The sequence below is a fragment of the Sarcophilus harrisii genome, chromosome 4 (assembly GCF_902635505.1).
Source record: "Sarcophilus harrisii chromosome 4, mSarHar1.11, whole genome shotgun sequence".
Lineage (NCBI taxonomy): Eukaryota > Metazoa > Chordata > Mammalia > Dasyuromorphia > Dasyuridae > Sarcophilus > Sarcophilus harrisii.
Window position 1 is genome coordinate 61368123 of NC_045429.1, and position 22169 is coordinate 61390291.

General features: G+C 38.9%; 2 protein-coding genes across 3 annotated transcripts in view; one reads left to right on the forward strand and one right to left on the reverse strand.

Annotated features, from left to right (window-relative positions):
• The window catches only part of ANKRD45 (ankyrin repeat domain 45), a 46875-nt gene extending 25064 nt beyond the window's left edge, over nt 1-21811 (reverse strand). Inside the window, exons 1-3 of one of the 2 annotated variants that reach the window (XM_031936915.1) lie at nt 21669-21811; nt 4347-4677; nt 1286-1453 (exon numbers count right to left, since the gene is read on the reverse strand). In XM_031936915.1, the coding sequence (XP_031792775.1) occupies nt 1286-1453; nt 4347-4677; nt 21669-21689 (520 nt within the window). In that variant the 5' untranslated portion in view covers nt 21690-21811. Of the gene's footprint in view, nt 1-1285; nt 1454-4346; nt 4678-17448; nt 17649-21668 lie in introns of those variants that run through there. The other variant, XM_031936916.1, reaches the window with a different exon arrangement.
• Nucleotides 21056-22169, forward strand: part of KLHL20 (kelch like family member 20) — a 61438-nt gene continuing 60324 nt past the window's right edge. Inside the window, exon 1 of the mRNA XM_003767447.4 lies at nt 21056-21158. The gene's annotated coding sequence lies outside the window, so the exon portion shown is untranslated. The remainder of the gene's footprint in view (nt 21159-22169) is intronic.

Consider the following 22169-nt stretch of genomic DNA (forward strand, 5'->3'; position numbering starts at 1 on the left):
TTACTTTTCAAAATACATGCAAAGATAGTTTTCAATATTCACCCTTGCAAAATCTTGTGCTCCAAATTTTTCTCCCTTCTTCCCCTCTTCCCTTCTCCTCTAGACAGTAATTCATAGGTTAAACATGTGCAATTCTTCCAAACATATTTCCATATTTGTCATGCTGCACCAGAAAAATCAGATCAAAAGGGGAAAAAACATGAAAAAGAAAAAAAATCAAGCAAATAGCAACAACAACAAAAAAATGAAAATGCTATACTATGATCCATATTCAGTTTCCAGAGTCTTCTCTCTGGATGTGGTTGGCTCTTTCTACTTCAAGTCCACTGGAATTACCTTGAATCATGTAATAGTTTTTGAGGGTTTTTTATTTTTGGTTTTTGCTAAGCATTTGGGGTTAGGTGACTTGCCCAGGGTCACACAACTAGGAAATGTTAAGTGTCTGAGGCCAAATTTGAACTCAGGTCCTCCTGACTTCAGAGCTGGTATTCTATCCACTACACCAACAAGCTGCCCCAAATCATCTCATTGTTAAAAAAAAAAAAAGAGCCAAATCCATTACAGTTGATCATCACTTAATATTTTTGATGCTGTGTACAATGTTTCCTTAGTTCTTCTCACCTCACTCAACATCAGTTCATATACGTCTCTCCAGGCTTTTTAGAAATCAGTCTGCTCATCATTTCTTATTCCATTACTGTCATATATCATAAGTTATTCTGCCATTCCCCAGCTGATGGGCATCCACTCAATTTCCAGTAAGGAGTTTACATTCTTTTTTTTTTTCTTTCTCATTTTTTTTCCTTTTTTTGATCTGATTTTTCTTGTTCAGTTATCTTTAACAGTCAGGGAACACAATTAAGACAAAACAAACGCATTCACTAGGGATGGTATTATAAGAAAAGTAGCAGATGACAGAATTCATGCCCTGAAAGTAAGGACATTGTAAGTATATTTAATGTGAATGTAAAAAGAAAAATACAATATAGACAATTTTAAAAGTTTACAAATAGCTTTTCCTACATTATCTCATTTGATTTTTGAAACAACCCCTTAACATAAACAAGAATGGTTATCCTCAGGTGGTTTACCAGGATAACATATTTTGTGTTAAGAGTTGGATTCTGAACCCATATTGCTCCTGAATCCAAATTCTGAACCTTTCCTCTACAGTATAGTGCCTACCTCACAACGTACTGTCCATCTGATTGACTTAACGACATAACCTTTGAATGAATGAGTTTCCAAAAAAAAGAAAAATGTTTATAACTCAGGTCATGGATACCTGCAAAGTCCAGATAACCAACACACTCTGTCTGAGAGTACCGAATAGCCACATCTCTGGCTGTTTCATTATGAAAGTTTACCACATCAATATCGACTTCCAGCTCCACCAGTGCTTTCAAAGTTTCCAATCGGCCCCAGGCTGCAGCACAGTGTAAAAGTGTATAACCTGGCAAAAATAGTGAACAAAGAAAATCAGATCAAATACATTTGGATATTTCAGAATACTTTTTATGGTGGAAGAGATTAGTCTCTAAAATGTAGTGGGCTGGATCCTTTGGAGAGATACTTAGAGCTGGAAGGGACCACAAACACCTAAAACATAAAAATGAAGAAACTCAAATTCAGAAATTTTATGAATGCAGAGAGTAAGTGACAGAGCTAGGATTTTAGCACCCAAAATAAGCTTCATAAAATAATCCCATATCAAGGAACATGAAATAAATAGACTCTTAATCTAATTTTTAAGGACAAGCTCAAGGGAAGATGGGACTGTAGTAGAGAAATGGAAATTCTGAGACAAGAGTCACTGCTGGGGAGTTACAAGATGGGAGAAGAAAGAAAAGCAAGACTGTGGCAACTGGGAAAGAACTAAGTCGAGAAGAAATTTTTGTCAGTGCCCTCCAAATTTCAGTTTCCTGTAGGAAAATTCTATTCAATTTACCCTAGCTATAGCTCTGAGCTACAAACTCAAGAATTATCATAAAATTCTATGTCCAAACACTATTGCTATAGTCATGGAAATTAATACTTTTCCAAAGAAATTAGACAAGAAAGTATTTAAAATGCAAGGAGTTTGTTATATTCCCCCCCTTAGTTTTGTTTTTAAAAAATCAGAGAAAAAATGATTTGAGTAAATATTTCATGGTTATAATTAAAAAATGACAAAATATTACTGTGACTAGACAGTACTATAAACACTGAATTGGGAGGGGAAAAAACATACTCCAGTAAAAAGGTTCTGTTTCAGAACAAAATATTTCTTAAAATGCTTACAAGTCCACCAGAAGATGAGGATATGATAGGTAAAAAAGGCTTTTCTGGGGCAATGAATGAATAAGGAACATTTTTAGAAAATTTTGCTTAAAGGCTCTGAAATAAAGCCACCACCTCTATTCTGTTCATGAGAAAACCGATGTCTAAGTGGGCTATGCTAATTGCCTAGGCAAAATTTGAATCCAGATCCTTTGACTCCAGTGACAGTGTTCTTTCCATCAAACCAAGCTATCTCTAAAGATTCAATACACAATTATGGAATTATTTTGTGACTTTGGACAAATCATTCTGTCTACTTGTTTTCCTATTTGAAAAGCTGTCTAAACACCCTCTACTTCCACAAGAATTCAGGATTCATGCTCTAAAAACAACAATGGCAGTAGCGATTGTGACTATCTACTCTACAAAAAGGTGTTTGAGAATCAACTGCATAATACCTCATTAAAAAAAAAAGTCATTATTTAGGTAAAATGAGCAGGATCAGAAGATCATATACTTCAACAACAATACTATATGATGATCAGTTCTGATGGATGTGGCCATTTTCAGTAATGAGATGAACTAAATCAGTTCCAATGGAGCAATAATGAACTGAACCAGCTACACCCAGCGAAAGAACTCTGGGAGATGACTATGAACCATTACATAGAATTCCCAATCCCTCTATTTTTGTCCGCCTGCATTTTTTGTTTCCTTCACAGGCTAATAGTACATACACTATTTCAAATTCCAATTCTTTTTGTACAGCAAAATAACTGTTAGGACACATATGCTTTAACATACCTAACATGTATTGGTCAACCTGCCGTCGGGGGGAGAGGATGGAGGGAAGGAGGGGAAAAATTGAAACAAAAGGTTTGGCAATTGTCAATACTGAAAAATGACCTATGCATATAACTTGTAAATAAAAAGCTATAATAAAAAAATTTTTTAATGTCATTATTTAGGTTTTTAGTATTAAAAATAACAAGTAGACTCACTTCTGAATCCCAAAAACATTTACCAGGGGCACTGAGAAGGCTCAAAGTAAATCAAAAAATATACCACCCATTAGATGTCAGAAAACTATTAGCAAGACAAGGATAGAAGAGAGAGTGCAAATGGACATTGTAATGTATAATAACCCTAAAATAGTAGGTTGAAGCGAGATTATGAAAGTCTTTAAATGTCAGATGAAGGAGCTTTTTGTTTACCCTTTTTAACCCTGGCAGTAATAGAAAGCCACTGGAAGCAAGACAGCAATATGATCATACCAATACTTCAGGAAAATCATTTTGGCAGCTCTTGGGGGAAAAAAATGGATTGGTGTTAGGATAGAGTTGAAACAAGGAAAGGATAAAGTCTGAGAGGAAGAGGGACAGCTTGAGGGGAAAGACAGAGTTTGATTTTTAATATGCTGGATTTAAGATTCCTGTGGGACAGCCGATTCAAAATATTCAATAGGCAGTCTGCGGTGTGCGATTAGAATTCAATGGTTTAGATAAATAAATTTGAGAGTATCTCTTTGCACAGAAAAGACGGTTTCACTCATGACTGCCATGGCTTTATTTTAGGACAGGGGTTCTTAACCTGAGGTCTATAAATTTATTTTTAAAACTTTGGTAATTATATTACAGCATAATAGGTTTTCTTTATGATCCCACATATTTTATTTTATGCATTTAAAAAAATACACTGAGCAGTAGTCCCTTGCTTTCACCAAGACTGCCAAATAGATATGACAAAAAAAGCTAAAAACCCATGTTCTGAGGAGATAAAAGACTTCTTCGGAAAGCTCTGATCTGGGCTCTCAGAGCATTAGAACACTGCCTTCTCTGGCCAGAGGGAAGAAAAAATTGAAAGAAATCATCTCTCTATGGGAGAGGGAATTTCCCTGCCTTCACACAACACAGCGGTCACTTAAGTTGCCTTACTCCTAGCAACACTTTTTTTCTATGTACAAATGAAAAGAAAATATAAAAGCAGCTGTCAAATTCAATCAATTTTAAATTAAAGATATTAAAGTGCTTTGTTAGTTGGTCGCTTTCATTCCTAAGAAATAACACCAAAGAAAAAGAACAGTATACCTCTACTTGTTTTCGCATTCAGGTTCACTCCGTATTTTGCCAATGCTTTAATCACTTCGCTTTGCCCAGCCATGCATGCTGTATACAACAAGTTCCTACCAAGAACATCTTCTTTCATGAGTAGCTTCATGGCATCCAAGTGAAGGGGCTCTTTTGGGTCTTCAAAAATCTTCTGCAGACGAGGTACATTTCCTGTAACAATGTGTCGGAGAAGAGGATTTAAGCCAGGAATTTCCTCAGCCTCTTCTTGTTCTAAGATTTCTTGTTCTGAGACTTCTAGTTCTTTGACAATTTCTGGCTCTGGCTTTGTATCCTTTGCCTTGTGTGACACCTGAGAAGAAAAAAAGAATGATGTTTAAAAAAAAAAAAAAAGCACATATTTTGGGCCTAGCTCCATGCTAAGTAACTTACAAAGTAAAGGGAAGATTTTCTCTTCCTAAAACAAATTAGGCTTTAAAAAGGTTTGTTGAACTGATGGGCTTAGCTCTTTTCAACGAGGAGATGATTCAGGCCAATTCTAATAGACTTGTGTTGGAGAGAGCCATCTGTCAGAGAGAGAACTATGGCGCTGAGTGTGGGATCACAACATGGTATTTTTCACTTTTTTGTTGTTGTTTGCTTGCTTTTTTGTTTTCTTTCTCATTCTATTTTCTTTTTGATCTGATTTTTCTTGTGCAAATATGGAAATATGTTTAGAAGAATTGCACATTTAACCTTTATTGGATTACTTGCTGCCTAGGGGAGGGGTTAGGGAAAAAGGAGAGAGAAAAACTTGGAACACAAGGTTTTGCAAGGGTGAAAGTTGAAAACTATCTTTACATGTATTTTTATTGTTGAGTCAATTGGGGTTAAATGACCTGACCAGGGTCACACAGTCAGGAAATGTTAAGTGTCTGAGACTAGAATTGAACGTCAGGGCTGGTGCTCAATCCATTGCACCACCTAACTGCCTCTCTTTATATGTATTTTGAAAATAAAAAGCTATTTTTAAAAAAATGTTTGTTGAATTGAACAGAGTTATTGTTGTTTATTCTTCAAAGAGGACCAATGACATGAAGGTGAGGTCTTGACTTAATCATGAACTGGATTAAGTGAGGCAGAACTGCACAATATCCTTAGTCTTCTTTCCTCCAGAGTTATCAAAGTCCAGTGGCAAGATGAAAGTCAAAAGTTGCAATGACCCAGAATGTAGTGTAGTGGGTGACGCTGGTCTTTCTAAATAAAAGTCTTTTCCCAAGACTCAAAAAGATGGTCTAATTTACCATCAGTAAAAAAAAAAAAAAAAAAAAAAAAAAATCAATCTGAAAAATAAATGAATGAATGAAAGAATGGAATGAATTGATTGATAAAGACATCAATCTGGGAGGGAAAGATCCTTAAAATTTCTGGCCAGAACAAAAAGCAATTGCTATATGTACTCATTCTAAGTCATCAGAACTTAAATAATGAGCCACTAAGGCGTGGGCTGGGGTTATTTTTGGCTATTCAGTGAAACCCAGAGTGGTTTGGATTTAAAGGGTAGTCAGGTAGCTCCATTTGAAAGACAATGAATTGGTTCAGAGAATCCCTGGACTCTTTTAAAAATCATTTTTTTAAAAGTCTGTTTTTTTCAAAGCTATATTTCAAGAAGTAATCAATTAAAATTGCACAAGACAAAAAGCAAATTGTCTCAGCTTTGAGAAAGACATCTAGCCCCTAATTCCTAAATATAAACAACCAAAAATTATATTCCTCTGTATAGAATACCCACATGTATGACTATGGTGCCCCAAGTAAAGAGAGAGGGACCCCATATGGTAAGGGGACACAATTATAAGTGGCTTTAAGGGAGGCAAACATACATCTCTAACTCCATCTCCCCCTACCCTTCTCCAAGACTTTCATTCCTTCCAGGTGCTTTTAAAAGAGTTGGTTTTGGGGGTTCTGTAAGCCCTTGGTTTTTCCAAGGTAGCATAATCCAAGGAAAGGTGTGACCACTACTCTCCCAGCTTTGAGGGATCACAAACCCTATCTCTACTCCTAACCCAAAATTGTCACCAGGGTACTCCATCCATGAAATGTGGATAATAAGAGCAGCCACCTTCCAGGGTGAACTAATTCAGTTGACTTCGATGTAGAAAGAACTTTATATGATCTCCTAGGATTCAAGCACTGGAATCGAATCACAGGGTCTGAATTCAAATCTTGCCTTCCCCTATTACCATCTGTGTACCATCTATATGTCCTTAGAAAAGTTCAAATCTAGCCTCAGACATTTACTCCACAACTCATCTAACCTCTCTTTGCCTTAGTTTGCTCATCTGTAAAGTAGGAATACCAATAGCACTTAGCTCCAAGGTTATTGTGAGAATGAAATGAGATAATGCTTTTTAAATTCCTACCTCATATTGAGGTACTGACCCATATTGAGAGAAATTATTTTTTCTCTTGTATTAATATGTTATATATAAACCTATAATTATATTGTACATATATAATTATATCATAATTTATATGTAAATAATATATATTATGCATATTACATATGTATTATAATAATAGAATTATTATATTGAGACCAAGGTTTTTCCCCTTTTCTACTTTCTTATCTGGAAATCAATCAGTGTGGAAAATCTCTTTCAAGTATGTATCACTTTCCTCCCTAGCCATTGCCTTACATAACTGCAAAATCTACTTCTCCATATTTTAAAATTCTGAAATCAATAAACAAAAAAAGCAATATTGCCATTGCTATTAGAAAGGATGTGCAGTTCAATCCCTTCAATTAGTTTACCTCTCGACTTCACCTACTTATTTGTATCTTGTTTCTCCCATTAGAATCAGTTCCTTGCAATGAGTGCATTTTTGCCTTTCTTAGCAAACACTAAATAGTGAGTGATCTATAACTCTTGAATATCCCTGTAATTTTCCAAATCTAAGTATCATTGCTCCCCCTCCCCCTAATATGTTCTGTCTTCTACTAGAATTTAGGATCCTTAAAGATAAGGACTTCTATTTGTTCAGCTCTAGCCCTTAGCACATACTTGACTGGCAGACAGTTTAACAAATATTTATTTAATAAGTATTCATTAATTCAAGTACTTGCTCAAAGGAGCCTAAAAGTCGTGGAGCAAATTTTAAGCTTTAATAGCTTAAAACTGCACCAAGAGTTTTTGAACATCATGTATAGTATAGTATTGCTTTCTCTGATTTCTGTACCACACCAAGATTATTTCCAGAAAAAACTTCAAGAAGGGAATATGACTAGAGCTGGTCCTTAAAAGACACATAGGATTAGGTTCCTCAAAAAAGTAGCAAGTAATAAAATCCATGTCCTTAGATATTTATACATAAATATACAACATATGGTCAAGAAGGGAGATAAACTAGAAAACCTTTACATACATACATAGACACACACACACACATACACACACCATCTTGATAAACTAGACTATTGGCTAAAATTACTAAAATGAAACTTAATAGAGTTAATGTAAAGAAATCTTAAATTGAAATTTTAAGTCAGTTTTTAAAAATAGCTAACATTTATATAGTACTTACTATGTACTTTATTGTAGTTACTGTCCTAAGTGCTTTATAATTATTATCTCATTTGATCCTTACAACAGTCCTGGGAGATAAAAGATATAATTATCTCCATTTTACAGATGAGGACATTGGGGCAGAGGTTGAATGGCTGGCTCAGTGTCATACAGATAAAAGCATCTTAGGCCACATTTGAATTCAAGTCGCACTGACTCCAGGCCTACTATTCTACCTACCACAGCATGATTAGATGATTTTTAGTCCCCCCAAAAAAATCATTGGGCTTTTAGTGGTCTTCAATATAAGTCAACAATGTGACATGGCAATTAAAACAATTAGTGTAATCTTGGGCTGTGGTCAAAGGATTATAGAATACAGAACAAAAGAAGAAATCTTGCTTTGTACTCTGACCTGGTCACAGCATATTTAGAACATTTTGCTTAATTCTGATTATCACATTTTAGGAAAGAGCCTGATAAACTGGAAAACATCCTGAAGATATTGGCAAGGAAGGTGGAAGATAATCACTTAATTAAAGCAGAGCTCTAAATCAACACTAAATTAAAAGAAAGGAAAAATATTAAAAAACATTACATATAATTATAACAACTCTAACCTGACCCATAACAAGCTGTTAGCTTGATAATTGGAATTGGATAAAAGTGACAATACTAAATGTGCTAATTATCATTTCCTAAAGGAGTTTAACTAATATAAAATGTTCCTCACAATAACATTAAAGAATCCAGAAATCGTCAGCCAACAGTTTATCTCCTTGCCAAGCAAAGATATTTGCTAAACATTACCAAGCATTATCACCTTGCAAAATAATAAAAGGCAACAAAAGGGGAAAACAATGCTAGCCCAATTAACCCAGATCATCCCCAAAACATATATAGAGAAGAAAAAAACTGCAAAGAGGACAACATATAGAAACAAGTAGATCTGCCATATTCCTATAGCAACTTATTCTCATTGATAACAATAAAACCAGTCATTAGAACTCTAAAAATTCAATATGTAATTGCTAAATGAATAAGTGAAATGGCATGTAAGAAGAAAAATTTTGGAAAAGCTGCTAGACAAGACCAAAGACAGAAGAACACAGAGAATTTTAAAAGATAAACAAGGACAGATTTTTAAGACATCGTGAGAGTGAGATTCTAAAATAATGGGAGGAAATCACAGATAGTAGTACTGTTACCAAAAAAAGGTAACTGAAAAGCTATTAACACCTACCAACTTATATGCCTACTTTTTTATCTTTATAAAATCTGAGAATAGTACACACCTGTATTGAAGTTATCCTTGCTTATAATGTAAAAGGTGGAATTTCCTACATGATATTCTACAGCTGAGCAAAGTATGTTTTCACAGCAAAGTATGTTAACTGCCAGAAAGACACAAAGGATGAAAGATCTTACTGTGTTAGTTTCTTAATTACAAAACTAATAAAAATTAACTCAGGGGACAGCTAGTTGGCCCAATGGATAGAGCACTAGCCCTGAAGTCAAGAGGACCTGAGTTCAAATTTGACCTCAGATATTTAATGCTTCCTAGCTGTGTCCTGTGTCCTCAGCAAAAAATAAATAATGGAAATTAACTCAGTAGAGTAAAATGCAGCCTTAAAGGTTCTACCTCAATCAGGTGTCTCCTTTCCATATAAATGGAATTTGGGAATGGAAATTACATAAGATTCCTTGATAGATGTTACCAAAGAGATAACTTTACCTGATGATTCATTAATTATCAATATGATTAAAGCACAAAACAGGGAGACCAATTTTTTCGACGAATGTCATGGAGAATGTGCTGCATAGAGTTCAAATGGAAGAAATATATTTCCAGTCTTGAGAAATATCTGCCCTTTCTCATTTAAATAATTAAGGAAAATAAAGTTTCAGTCCTCCATAGGCTATATATGGTAAGGACTGAAGCTTGTAAAGAAAAAGGGGCAAAATAGTAGCAAGCACATTCTCTTCAATTTATAGGCATATTAACATTGCCAAGAGCATCAAGTGACTTGTCCAGACTCATAGAGTCAGCATTTGTCTATTTATAAAGAATAAATAGAACATAAATGCGTCAGAGAGGGAGAGTGTTTGGCAGTTGAGTGGGAGAAGGAAAAGCTTCCAGCAGAAAGATGTGTCTGAGCTACATTTTAAAGAAATATAATCACATAAGGAAACTAAGATGAAACCATAGTATATTGCAGATATTAGAGAGAGTGCAAAGTCACCAAGGTGGGAGTGTGTTGTGGGAAGAACAGAGAGAAAGTCAGTGCAGCTGGAAGAGGAGTAATATATAAAGAAGCTATGAGATAAATGTGGAAGTAAGTATAGAATAACTATACATGCTTAACCTATAGTGAATTACTTGCTCTCTAGGGGAGGAAGTGGGGGAAAGGAGGAAGAAAAATTTGGAACACAGGGTTTTGCAAGGGTTAATGTTAAAAATTTAAATAGTTATTATTTTTTAAAAGTATATATAGAATATATATATGAAGGGGGGCGGCTATTGGAAAGATAGGTCAGGGTCAAGAGATTTGTAGTTTTGCTGAGTTGTTTCAAAAGTGTCAGTCTCTTTGTGATCCCATTTGGGTTTTGTTTTTTTGTTTTTTTGTTTTTTTTTTAGTAAAGATAGAAGAGTAGTTTGCCATTTCCTTCTCCAGCTCATTTTACAGATGAGGAAACTGAGGTAAACAAGATTAAGTGACTTGTCCCAGGTCACAGAGCTAGTCAGTGTCTGAGGCCAGGGATGTGAACTCCAATTCCATACCCAACACTCTCTGCATTATAGAGCCAGCTCACTGTCCTCAGGCTGACTGGTAAAGGGCTTGAAAAGACAAATGAAGGGTGTTTGGTCTAGAGACAACATGGTGCATGGGGAATTTATTGAGTCATATGTTTAGATCTGCATTTATGGAAAATCACTGTGACAGATATAGGATAGATTATGGTGAGGAAAGATGAGGCAGAGATACAATTTAGAAGACACTCTCAGTAGTCTAAATCTGAGATAATGAGATGCTGCTGGCTTTCTGAACCAAGAGAACAGATGTGATATGAAGGCTGTCATGGAGAGAGGGAAAAGTGCAAGGTCTGGCAATCACTTAGAAATGTAGTGAGACTACACACCTGTCAGATTGGCTAAGATGACAGGAAAAGATAATAATGAATGTTGGAGGGGATGTGGGAAAACAGGGACACTGATACATTGTTAGTGGAGTTGTGAATAGATCCAACCATTGTGGAGAACAATTTGGAACTATGCTCAAAAAGTTATCAATATCTGTGCATACCCTTTGACCCAGCAGTGTTACTACTGGGCTTAGACCCCAAAGAGATCTTAAAGAAGGGAAAGGGACCTGTATGTGCCAAAATATTTGTGGCAGCCCTGTTTGTAGTGGCTAGAAACTGGAAAATGAATGGATGCCCATAAACTGGAGAATGGTTGGGTAAATTGTGGTATATGAATGTTATGGAATATTATTGTTCTCTAAGAAATGAACAGCAGGATGAATACAGATAGGTTTGGAGAGACTTACATGAACTGATGCTAAGTGAAATGAGCAGAACCAGGAGATCATTATTCACTTCAGCAACGATACTGTATGAGGATGTGTTCTGATGGAAGTGGATTTCCTCAAGAAAGAGAAGATCTAACTCAGTTTCAATTGATCAGTGATGGACAAAATCAGCTACACCCAGAGAAAGAACACTGGGAAATGAGTGTGGACTACTTGCATTTTTGTTTTACTTCCCAGGTTATTTTTATCTTTCTAAATCCAATTTTTCTTGTACAACAAGAGAACTGTATGAATGTGTACATATATATTGTATTTAAGATATACTTTTAACATGTTTATGTATGAGACTGCCTGCCATCTCGGGGAGGGGGTGGAGGGAGGGAAGGGAAAAGTTGGAACAGAAGTGATTGCAAGGGACAGTGTTGAAAAATTACCCATGCATATGTTCTGTCAATAAAAAGTTATAATAAAAATTTTTTTTAAAAAGAAATGTAGAGTGAGAAAAATGAAGAATAAAAAATAAGGTTATAAATTTGGGATGCTAGAAGAATGCTGGCAGTCTAAACAGAAATAGGGAAATTATTTCAATAGAGCTGAGAATTTGGGAAGAAAGATGATGAGTTATGGTTTGGACATGGTGAATTTGAGATGTTTCAGGGACTTTCAGTTCAAAATGACCAAAAGTGATAGAGGACTAGGTTGTGTGATATAAATTGTGGTTCTCTATTGGGATCTGTATGTATTATGCATAGAGAAAATAATTAAGGCCATGGGATCTGATGACTACAGAGCTTTGATGTACATTTAAAGTTAGAGGATGGTTATGGATGAGCAAGCAAAAAGGACTGAGGAGGACTGGTCAGACTAGTGAAAGGGGAACCAAAGCAAAGGCAGAATAAAAGATAATTAATGGACAATCCAAATGCTGCACAAATGTCCATGAAATCTGTCACATCAGCATGACAGTGGAAAAAAGTGCCTGGTTTGGTGTTGAGAAGAAAGGTTAATGTCTTGAGTCTGTTACTTTCTATTACTTATATGATCTTAGTCAAACTAAGGCCAAACCTATCTAGGCCTAGAGTCAATTGACTATAGATTTCCCTTTTATGATCCTATGAAGGTTTGCAGCCCTACCCCCAGCTCATTAGATAGCTCTTCTATCTAATTAAATAAGATTTATGGGAGAATATTGTCAGATGGGTTGAGCTATAGATGGGTTGTGACATGAAAAGATATTAGGAATATCCATGTTGTTGAAATTAAGAGCCCATTAATTTATAAAAAAAAAAAAAACAGTTATTTGCAAGGAACCTAGGGAAAAAATTATCAAAAACAAGAACATTTCCCTAGCATTGTTTAGAAGGATGCCCTGATCAGTCAAAATGAATATCTGTGTCTGCCTTGAAGAGAGAGATGAACAGTCAGGAATACAGCTTAAAGATGATATCTAGATTAGTCAAGTTCCTTTCATAGTTTTTCATAGTTTGTCTCTGTCTCTCTGTCTCTCTGATTCTGTCTGTCTCTCTCTCTCCCTTTTTTATTTTTTATCACTCAGTTATATAACAATCACCAACAACTCAGGGTAAAAGACCTACCTGAAGATACTATGTAGTGACAAGATAGTAATGGGTTATAAATGTGAGGAAAATTGTGATTTTTAATAAGTCTCATGTTCTAGTCTCACTCAGCTCTTGTCACTAATTAATTGTGACCATGAATAAACCATTTAACTTTTCTCTTAGTCCTGCCCACTTTTGTGGGTTGTAGGCAATTTACTAATATATATATATGATATTTTGGAACATATATTTTATAAATGTCAGGGATATGATTGTCATTATTATTCTAATGCTAATCTTTTTCAACGGGGTTCAGATAGAAATGGTCCTGGGACTAAATTCTACTATTAGTTCTTTTATATTTACTGTTGTATAGACTATTACACATATAAATTGGATTGGGACCGCCACCTTATCTACTACACTGGAGACGTCTTCAATCCAAAAGTAGTGGCAGACAGCAAAAGGGGGATTTGTTATTGTTATTGTTGTAGTTATGATGCTGATGATTACTGCCTCCAAAAGAGAAGTCTTCTACCATCTGTCACCCCAGAGAGCTTCAGGGAAATCCCTGAGAATGCTTCCCAAGACTTCATCCATTCTTTTGCATACCTACGCGCTCTCCGCAGAAAGCAACCGGACGCAGGAGGTATTGTCTGCCAAGATCACAAACACCGGAGGAAGAGAGGGGCACTGAGAAGTGGATTCTGGGAGCCTTTCCTGAGACAGAAGCCATCACCCTGTGTCATTGCGGGAAGGGCAGGGAAAGGAAAAATCCTGGGATGTCCCTGATTGTAACACACGCACACCAATCAAGTGCAAGGAAGAGAATCAGAATGGCTGCCCTTTACAGAGACTGGCGTTAGGGACACCTGGGAACTGGCCAATGTTCTGTCTTGCAGCTCCCCCCCCCCCCGCCTCCATCACCCCCCTCACCCTCACTCCACCCCCCACCATCTTGCCTCTCCATTGTCCCAGCCAAACTGGACGCAGCCCCAAAGCAGGTTTACTTGCCCCACCCCTCTTCTCTTACTGAGCTCGGGCTGTAGGCTTCCTCCGTTACCATGGTGATTGATGCCTCGGCCTCCGCAGGGCCGCTGTGGATACAGAGCATAACTGGTAGGAAAGGGGGAGGCGGAGGCATCTTGCAACCCATCCCTTGCATCCCCTGCAGCCCGAGCAACGCCGGCACACGGCGGCCGCAGCCAGGCTCCCTCCCTCCCGCTTGTCCTCAGACCCGATATTAGCCCGCACTTCCCAGAAGGCCAGGATCTTAACGTAAAACACAAAGCAGTGTTGGGTTCCAGCCTTTCCCAGGTTGTGCTTTTACTTTTTTTAAGTGAAAGCATTTCTGATGATTTGTAAAAACCCGAACTAAACTTGATCCTTTTGCTCTATGAAAATTCTGCCTTGCTGTACCACGTCACCACCGAGAAGCCATTTATTAAAGCTCATCTTGTCCAGGACTTGGGCACTCTGTGAAACAAATTCTAAGATACGATGCCTGACTTTGAGAGATTTAAAATCCCAAGGTGGACAACGTAAATGAAAATACTGAGAAGCCTGTAAGAGTCAATGAAGTGCCAAACTCACAAATAAATAAATCTTTCTAATTTATTCAGAGCTAGGATTTTGCTGTACATGACGGTGGAATAAAATGATGCCTTCACTACCATTCCATCAAGATAAGGCTTTTAGGAAGTAGAATTTTAGAATCCTGAATTTAGAGATGAAAGGAACCCCAGATAATCAAGTTTTCAATTTTGCAAATGAAGATGTCTCAAATTGAAGGAAATAAGATACCCTAAATCAACTAGTATCTAATGGAACTGAGATTAAAAATCTAGATCTTCTGACTTCAGACTCTTTTCCTGTACTGTTCTCTTTCAACCTCAGAAGAAAGGGAGAGGGGAGAATTTGGCAAAGCTATTCCAGGAAGGAGGAGCTATTCCAAAAAATAGTAAGAGAGTAGCAAGAATAAGGATTAGAATCAAAAGGAAGAAAAACAGTATATCCAACAGGTTTATCAGTTAACAACTGAGAAGTTATCAGTTAATTCCCAAACGCTTTTGTTTATATATGAATGACATGAAATATAATATATGTATAATTAATTATATGTTAATTTTTCTATAATATATAATATTAATATAATACAAAAACATTAAATATATTATTATATATTATTTGTGTATGTATGTGTTTACATACTAGAAACTGCAGCAAAGATGAGAGACTAAGGGCTAGTCATTTCCAAATGCAACCTTGTGCCTGATTAGTGGCAATTTGTCCTGTCTACTATATGACAGGCATTGTGAAAAGTGCTGGAGATACCAAGAAAGGGAAAAGAGCATCCCTATTTTCAAGGGACCCTGGCTGATAGGGGAGAAAACATGCAAACAACTATGAGCCAACAAGATGTAGACAGGACAAACATACAGAGTTACATTCTGAAGTACATTCTCCAGAAGAAAATGTAAATGGGAAATATTTGATGAAATAAATAATAAAATAATACATAGAAATTATTTTAAAAGAACCCTTAAGGATAGAAGCCCCCAGTACATCCCTATCTCAACTATTCAAATGTTTATGAGTCTGAGTTGCCCATTACCTAGGAAAAAAACACCCCTTTCCTTCCCATCCACCCCAGCCTTATCCCTCCTAAGACTCCATCCTCTTCTGCTCTTGCCCTTCCTTGTGCTTTCTGGAAATTCCTTCCCTTTGTCTTTACATCTCTTCCCACCAAATGAGAATAACTCATCTCTAATACCCTCATTAGGAGTAGGTGCACCTTCTCTCATGTCCCCTCAACAGAGTACACCAGGAGGAGAACACATATCCCTTACTCCTCTACCACTAATTTCCATTCTCCCTTTGCAGCCATAATTCAGCAACCCTCTTTGAGGTTCCTTCCAATTTTCTATATCATCCTCTACAGCTTCTGGTTGCCAGCTTCCTTTCTTAAGGAGTTGGATAGCTGGCCAACCATCTTCCTCTCTGCCCCAATTCCTTCCCTCATAATTGAGGGCTTTGCCGATGTTCCCTCATAATTGAGGACTTCTGCTTATGTGTTGATGTTCCCTCCAATGTCCTGGGCCCCCAATTTATCATCCTTCTCAAGATTTATGATCCAGAACCTTACTCCCCCTCAGGCAAGCAGAGGACAGGCATTATCTTGATCTTATCCATAATCCTTTGACCTTCATGATCCCAAACTCTGAAATTCTCTCTCATCACCACTTCCTACCTTTCCATCTCTCCCTCTGTTTTACTCATACCTAAGCTCCATCCTAACTGTGCTCTCCAATATCTCCACCCTCCCTTTTCTTCCTGTCTATTATTCTATTCTCACCTCATTTTTAAAATAGTCTTTACTCTGTGGTCCTTGAATCCTTTGCCTCTTCACCTCATGACTAATCATGCCTTTCCAAACCCTGATTAATCCCTGGACAATCTTTTCTGAGGTAGCTAAAGGTACAGTGGATAAAGCACTGAGCCTAGAATCAGAAAGACAAATTCAAATCCAGCCTCATACACTTACTGGCTAACTCTAAATGAGTCAGCCTTAGTTTCCTTATCTTTAAGAAAAAAAGGATAAAATAGTACCTATCCTCCAGGATTGTTGTAAGAATAGAATAAGATATTTGTAAGCCCACTATGCAAATCTTAAAGTATTATATAAATGCTAGGTATTATTATGATTCTCTACTCCAACTTTCATGTTGCCAAATGCTGCTGGTGCAAAGCAACTGCATTAAATTCACTACAACTGTGTCAAATCCATTACCAGTCTGTCACCTGATCTTAGCAAAGTTTTCACTGCTACAGACAGCTCCTTTATTCCTTTCAAAGTGACTTTCTATTATACAACTACACCTCCCCAGTGATTGTCCCAAAACTTCAAGCCTCTTGAAATGTCCCATCCTAGTCTCTTTCAGCAGAGAACCCTGCCTCATGTTTCCCTAAGAATAGGCCATCCAAAGTGAGCTCCCTCTTTTCTGATATTTGACATCATTTCCCATTCTCTCCTTTTTTGCTCCAGCCTTTGAGGGACAGGTTGTTGTTATCCTTTCTGAGACCAATTCTTCTACTTCTATCCTTAATTCTATTTCTTCCAATCCCCTGCTATCTCTCTAATGTTCAGGCTCTCTTTACATTCTGGTCCCTTTCCTGATGCTTAAAAAATGCCTAGATCTCTTCCACCATTAGAAGGTAACTTCTTACTTTTCTATCTTTTATCTCTCTTCCCTTTCATAGTCAATTTTCTGGAATAAAGATGTCAACAGTCACTGTATTCACTTGTTTACCTCTTGTGCACTTCTCAATCCCTTTGTAAAAATATGATTTCTGACTCTACCACCCAAATGAAGTTGCCCTTTCTGAGGCTGCCAAGGATTTTTAAAATGCTAAATCTTATGTCCTTTTTTTCAGCCTTTATCCTCTCTCAACAATTCAACATTGGGCATTTTTGACCACTTCTTACCATCTTATTGCTTTCCTTCTTCCACTTTCAGGACACCGTTGGCCCTCCTTCTGCATCTTAATTCAGGCCACATCTTCTGCACATATCCCAAGGTTCTTTTTTGGTCTCTCATCTCCTTGTTCAATTTCCCTGGGTGATCTCAAAAGAGATCACCTTCCGGATATCTCCATCTGAATGCTCTATGGCAGGGGTCCTCAAACTTTTTAAATAGGAGGCCAGTTCACTGTCCTTCAGACTGTTGGAGGGCCGGACTATAGTAAAAACAAAAACTTTGAACAAATTCCTATGCACAGTGCATATATCTTATTTTGAAGTGAAGAAACAAAACGGGAACAAATACAATATTTAAAATGAGGTAAAGTTAATCAACAAACTTCCCAGTATTTCAATGGGAACTATGGGCCTACTTTTGGCTAATGAGATGGTCAATGTCTGGTTCCATATTTGTCACTGTTAGTCGTAACAAGTGATGCAAGTGTGCATCCGTTAGTCTTGATCTGGTTGGAGATTTCAAATGTTTCATTCTAGAAAAAGTCTGTTCACAGACATAAGTGCTGCCAAAGGTGGATGCCATTTTGAGTGCATGGTTCCTGAGATGAGGATATGTCTCAGAGGGGAGAGATGCATAGAAATTATGAAGGCTGTTTGACTTGAATGCGTCTTTCAGAGAGCCACAATTCTGCAGTTCTGCCAGTTCCATTTGGTAAATCGTATCCACATTTTCAATGTCAATAGAAAATGGGTTACGGAAAAGCTGTATGTCCTGTTCATGGAGATGAAGCTCTTTAAATCTAAATTGGAACTCCTTTTGCAATTTTTCCAGTGAATCCACACATGTTTTGTTTGGGAATGCAATCAGTGGTTTTTTCCACTAACAGATTTTGAGTTGTGGGGAGATGGCAGAGGTTTTCCTCCTTCACTTGTTTGATGAGGAGGTATAATTTTACTTCAAATGCTTTGACATGTGATTGCATATCACAGCTAAGCTTCCTCTTTCCTTGAAGTTGCATATTGAAATTGTTGAGTAGCTCTGTTACATCTGTCAGAAAGGCAAGGTGCCATTTCCATTCTGCATCATTGAGCTCTGGTACTTCTTTGTTTTTTGAAAGCAGAAAAGTTGTAATCTGTGGAAGTAAGTCAGAGAAACGTTTCAAAACTCTCCCTCAACTCAGCCAATGGAATTCTGTGTGATATAGAACATCTTCATACTCAACATTTAGCTCAGACAGAAATTCCTGAAATTGTCTGTGATTTAGTGCATCAGCTCTAATGAAGTTAACACAAGATACCACAGTTTTCATAACAGAGTCCCACTTCAGTGATTTACTACACAGTGCTTGTTGGTGGCTGAGGCAGTATATGGCTATTGGATGAGAATGGTTATGTTTGTCCATCTCTTGGTTAATGCGAGCAATTACTCTTTTCTTAGACCCCACCTTGCTAGGAGCACCATCAGTTGTCACACTGGCTAGTTTAGCCCAGTCCAACTCCAAACCATTCATAGTTTGGTAAACCTTTTCATAGATATCCTCTCCTGTAGTTGTTCCTTTGATGCTTTGCAGTGCAGCAAGCTCTTCACTATGATTTCAAAACAATCATTCATCCCACAAATAAAAATTAGAAGTTGTGCAGAATCATGAACATCATTGCTTTCGTTGAGTGCCAAGGAAAAATATGAATTTTTTTTATGGAGTTTTGCAAATGCTGATGCAGATTGTCTCCCATTTCTTCAATCCTCCGTGTAATTGTAGGTCCTGAAAAACTCATTGTACTAAATAAATCGGCCTTCTCTGGACACATCTCTTTGGCAACAGAAAGAAGGCATTCTTTAACAAATTTTCCCTCCACAAATGGTCTGCAGCTCACCTCACCTCAGTATCGCCTCACACTCTGTCTCCGCCAACTCAGCCCAGTGCCAGAAGTGTGTGTTGCTAACGCAAGTTTAGGTTGAATGTCACTTCCGGTCTGATTTCACCATAACCCGGCGGGCCGCATAAATGTCCTCAGTGGGCTGCATCTGGCCCACGGGCCGTAGTTTGAGGACCCCTGCTCTATGGGAATGTCACACTTAATACATCTAAAACATAATTCATTATCTTCTCCCTCCATGCAAACTCATCCCTCCTCTAATCTTCCCCAATTTTTGTATGAGCCATCAACTTCATATCCTCATAATCCTGCTCAATTCTTCTCTCACTTTTTAATTTCCACATCCAATCTATTGTTAAATCTTGACAGTTCAGCATCTTTACTAAATTCTTCTCCTCTTTTCCAATCATACAATGGTATCATCTGGACTATTATCTAGACAACAGTCTAGAGCATTGTAATAATCTCCAAAACAATCTCCCTGTTTCCAGGCTCTCCCATCTCCAATATATCTTCTACTGCTATCAAAAGGATTATTTTAAAACCATAAGTCTGACCATGTCACTTCTAGATTTAAGAAATTCCAATACTTTTTGGTGGAGTTGTGAACTGCTCCAACCATTCTGGAGAGCAATTTGAAACTATGCCCAAAGGGCTACCCTTTGATCCAGCAGGGTCTTTATTACATCTATATCCCAAAGAGATCTTAAAGAAGGGAAAAGGATCCAAATGTGCAAAAATGTTTGCGGCAGCCCTCTTTGTAGTGGCCAGAAACTGCAATTGAGTGGATGTCCATCAGTTGGGGAATGGCTGAATAAGTTGTGGTATATGAATATTATGGAATATTATTGTTCTGTAAGAAACAATCTGATTTCAGAGAGGCTTGAAGAGATTTAGATGAAATGATGCTAAGTGAAGTGAGGAGACCCAAGAGAACATTGTACATAACAACAACAAGGTTAAGCGATGAGCAACTGTGATGGGTTAGGCTCTTTTCAACAATGAAGTGATTCAGGACAATTCCGATAGACTTTTGAGGGAGAGAGCCAGCCACATTCAGAGAGAGGACTATGGGGGACTGAATGTGAATCAAAACAGTATTTTCACCATTTTTGCTTGTTTTTTCTTTCTCATTTCTTTTTCACTTTTGATGTGATTTTTCTAGCGCAGCTTGATAAATATGGAAATATGTTTGCAAGAATTGCACATGGTTCACCTAGATTGCTTGCTGTCTTGGAGAAGGAGCAGGGGGGGAGAGAGAAAAAAATTTGGAACACGAGGTTTTGCAAAGGTGAATGTTGAAAACGATCTTTACATGTATTTGGAAAAATAAAATACTATTTAAAAAATCCTTTATTACCTCACTAAGGGTACTAGGAACTGTGATTCATACTTCTCATTTTGGCACCTAAAGTCTTTCCTAATCAGTCTCAGATTCAAGTACACATGCAAAGGGGAGGACAGGGAAGATAGCATTATACACAGTTGCTTGCACTGTCTCTGCCTTTAGATTGTAAGCTCCTGGAGGGCAGGGGATGTCTTGGACCTTTCCTTGTATCCTCAGGGCTTAGCTTAATAAACGCCTCTCCGAACGAGCGCCCTCTGCAGGTAGCCCTGCAGTGTACTCTCTCAGGGAGCAGATTGAGAAGCCTCTTACTTTTCCCCGCCCCCACTACGCCTCCCGGAACCCTACTCCGCAGCACCAGTTTCCTGCCAACCTTCTGTTAGCACCGGACTACTTCCGGCCGCTGGACAGAGACGAGCAGGAAGTGGTTCTGAGGGGCTTGGAGCTAGCTGCTGAGGAGGCGGTGACGGCTGCGGCAGGGCGGGTGTGTGGCTGGGTGAGTGCGGGAGCCCGCGGGAGGGAGCTGGAGTCCGGGGAGGGAACCCGTCCGTGGGCAGCGCCCGGAGGGTGGGTCTGGCGCTGGGTTGTGGGCGGGCGGGGGCACCCTCGCCCTCCTGCTGTCACTGCTCTGCGCCCGTCCCCTCCCCCTCCCGGGCGGTCTGCGGGGTCTCCTCCTCGGGGGCCGGGGCGCTGACAGGCCGCGGGGGGGGAGGGGGGGGGGAGGGGCAGACCTCGCACCTGCCGGCTCAGGGTTGACCTTGGGCAAGTCACTTCTCCTTCCTTTGAGCACAAAATTAAAGCTTTGGCTTCGGGAGAACCTCCCGGCGCTAGATCGAGGAGCCCGAGGTCTGTTCGGGCGCTGGGGGCCCGCGGGGGTCCGAGAACTGGCTTCCAGCCCCGCTTCTGCTGCCCGTGTGACCTTGGGCCAGTCCCCTCACCCTCCCCCGCCAAGCGAGGGGTACGGGCTCGAAGGCCTCGGGGGACCCTTTACCCCGGCCCAACCCACCTTCCGGACTTTCTCCTCCATGGTCCCCCCGCTCTCCCGCTCCTCGGGGCCAGTTGCTCTTCCCACCGAGGAGGACGTTACGCTTCCTCCCTTCCCGTCTTGGCGCGAGCCGGGTGCGGGTGGAACGCACCCCACCTCCTTCCGCCTCCCCCCCCCTCCCCCCCAGCTTGCCTTGGCTGGAAGCTCGTCTCCCGCCCACCCGCTCCTCTTTCCAGAAATTTATCCAGCATCTGTTTTGTGTCTGTGTATCGTGCAGGTGTCCCAATAGGTCCCCGAGACGCGTTCGTACATGAGCGCGGGGGGGGTTCCTGACCCTTACGCGCGCAGAGTGGGCTAAGGACCCCAGGGGACGCAGTGCCAGGGCTGCAGTCAGCGAGCCCCGAGTTCCAATGTGACAAACGGGGCGAGTTTGTCTCGGTCCTCTCGGCTGTCTGAGGAGAGTAGTAACTCCTCCTAGGGCTGTTGTGAGAATCCAAGGAGACCATAGTTGTAAAGCTCTTA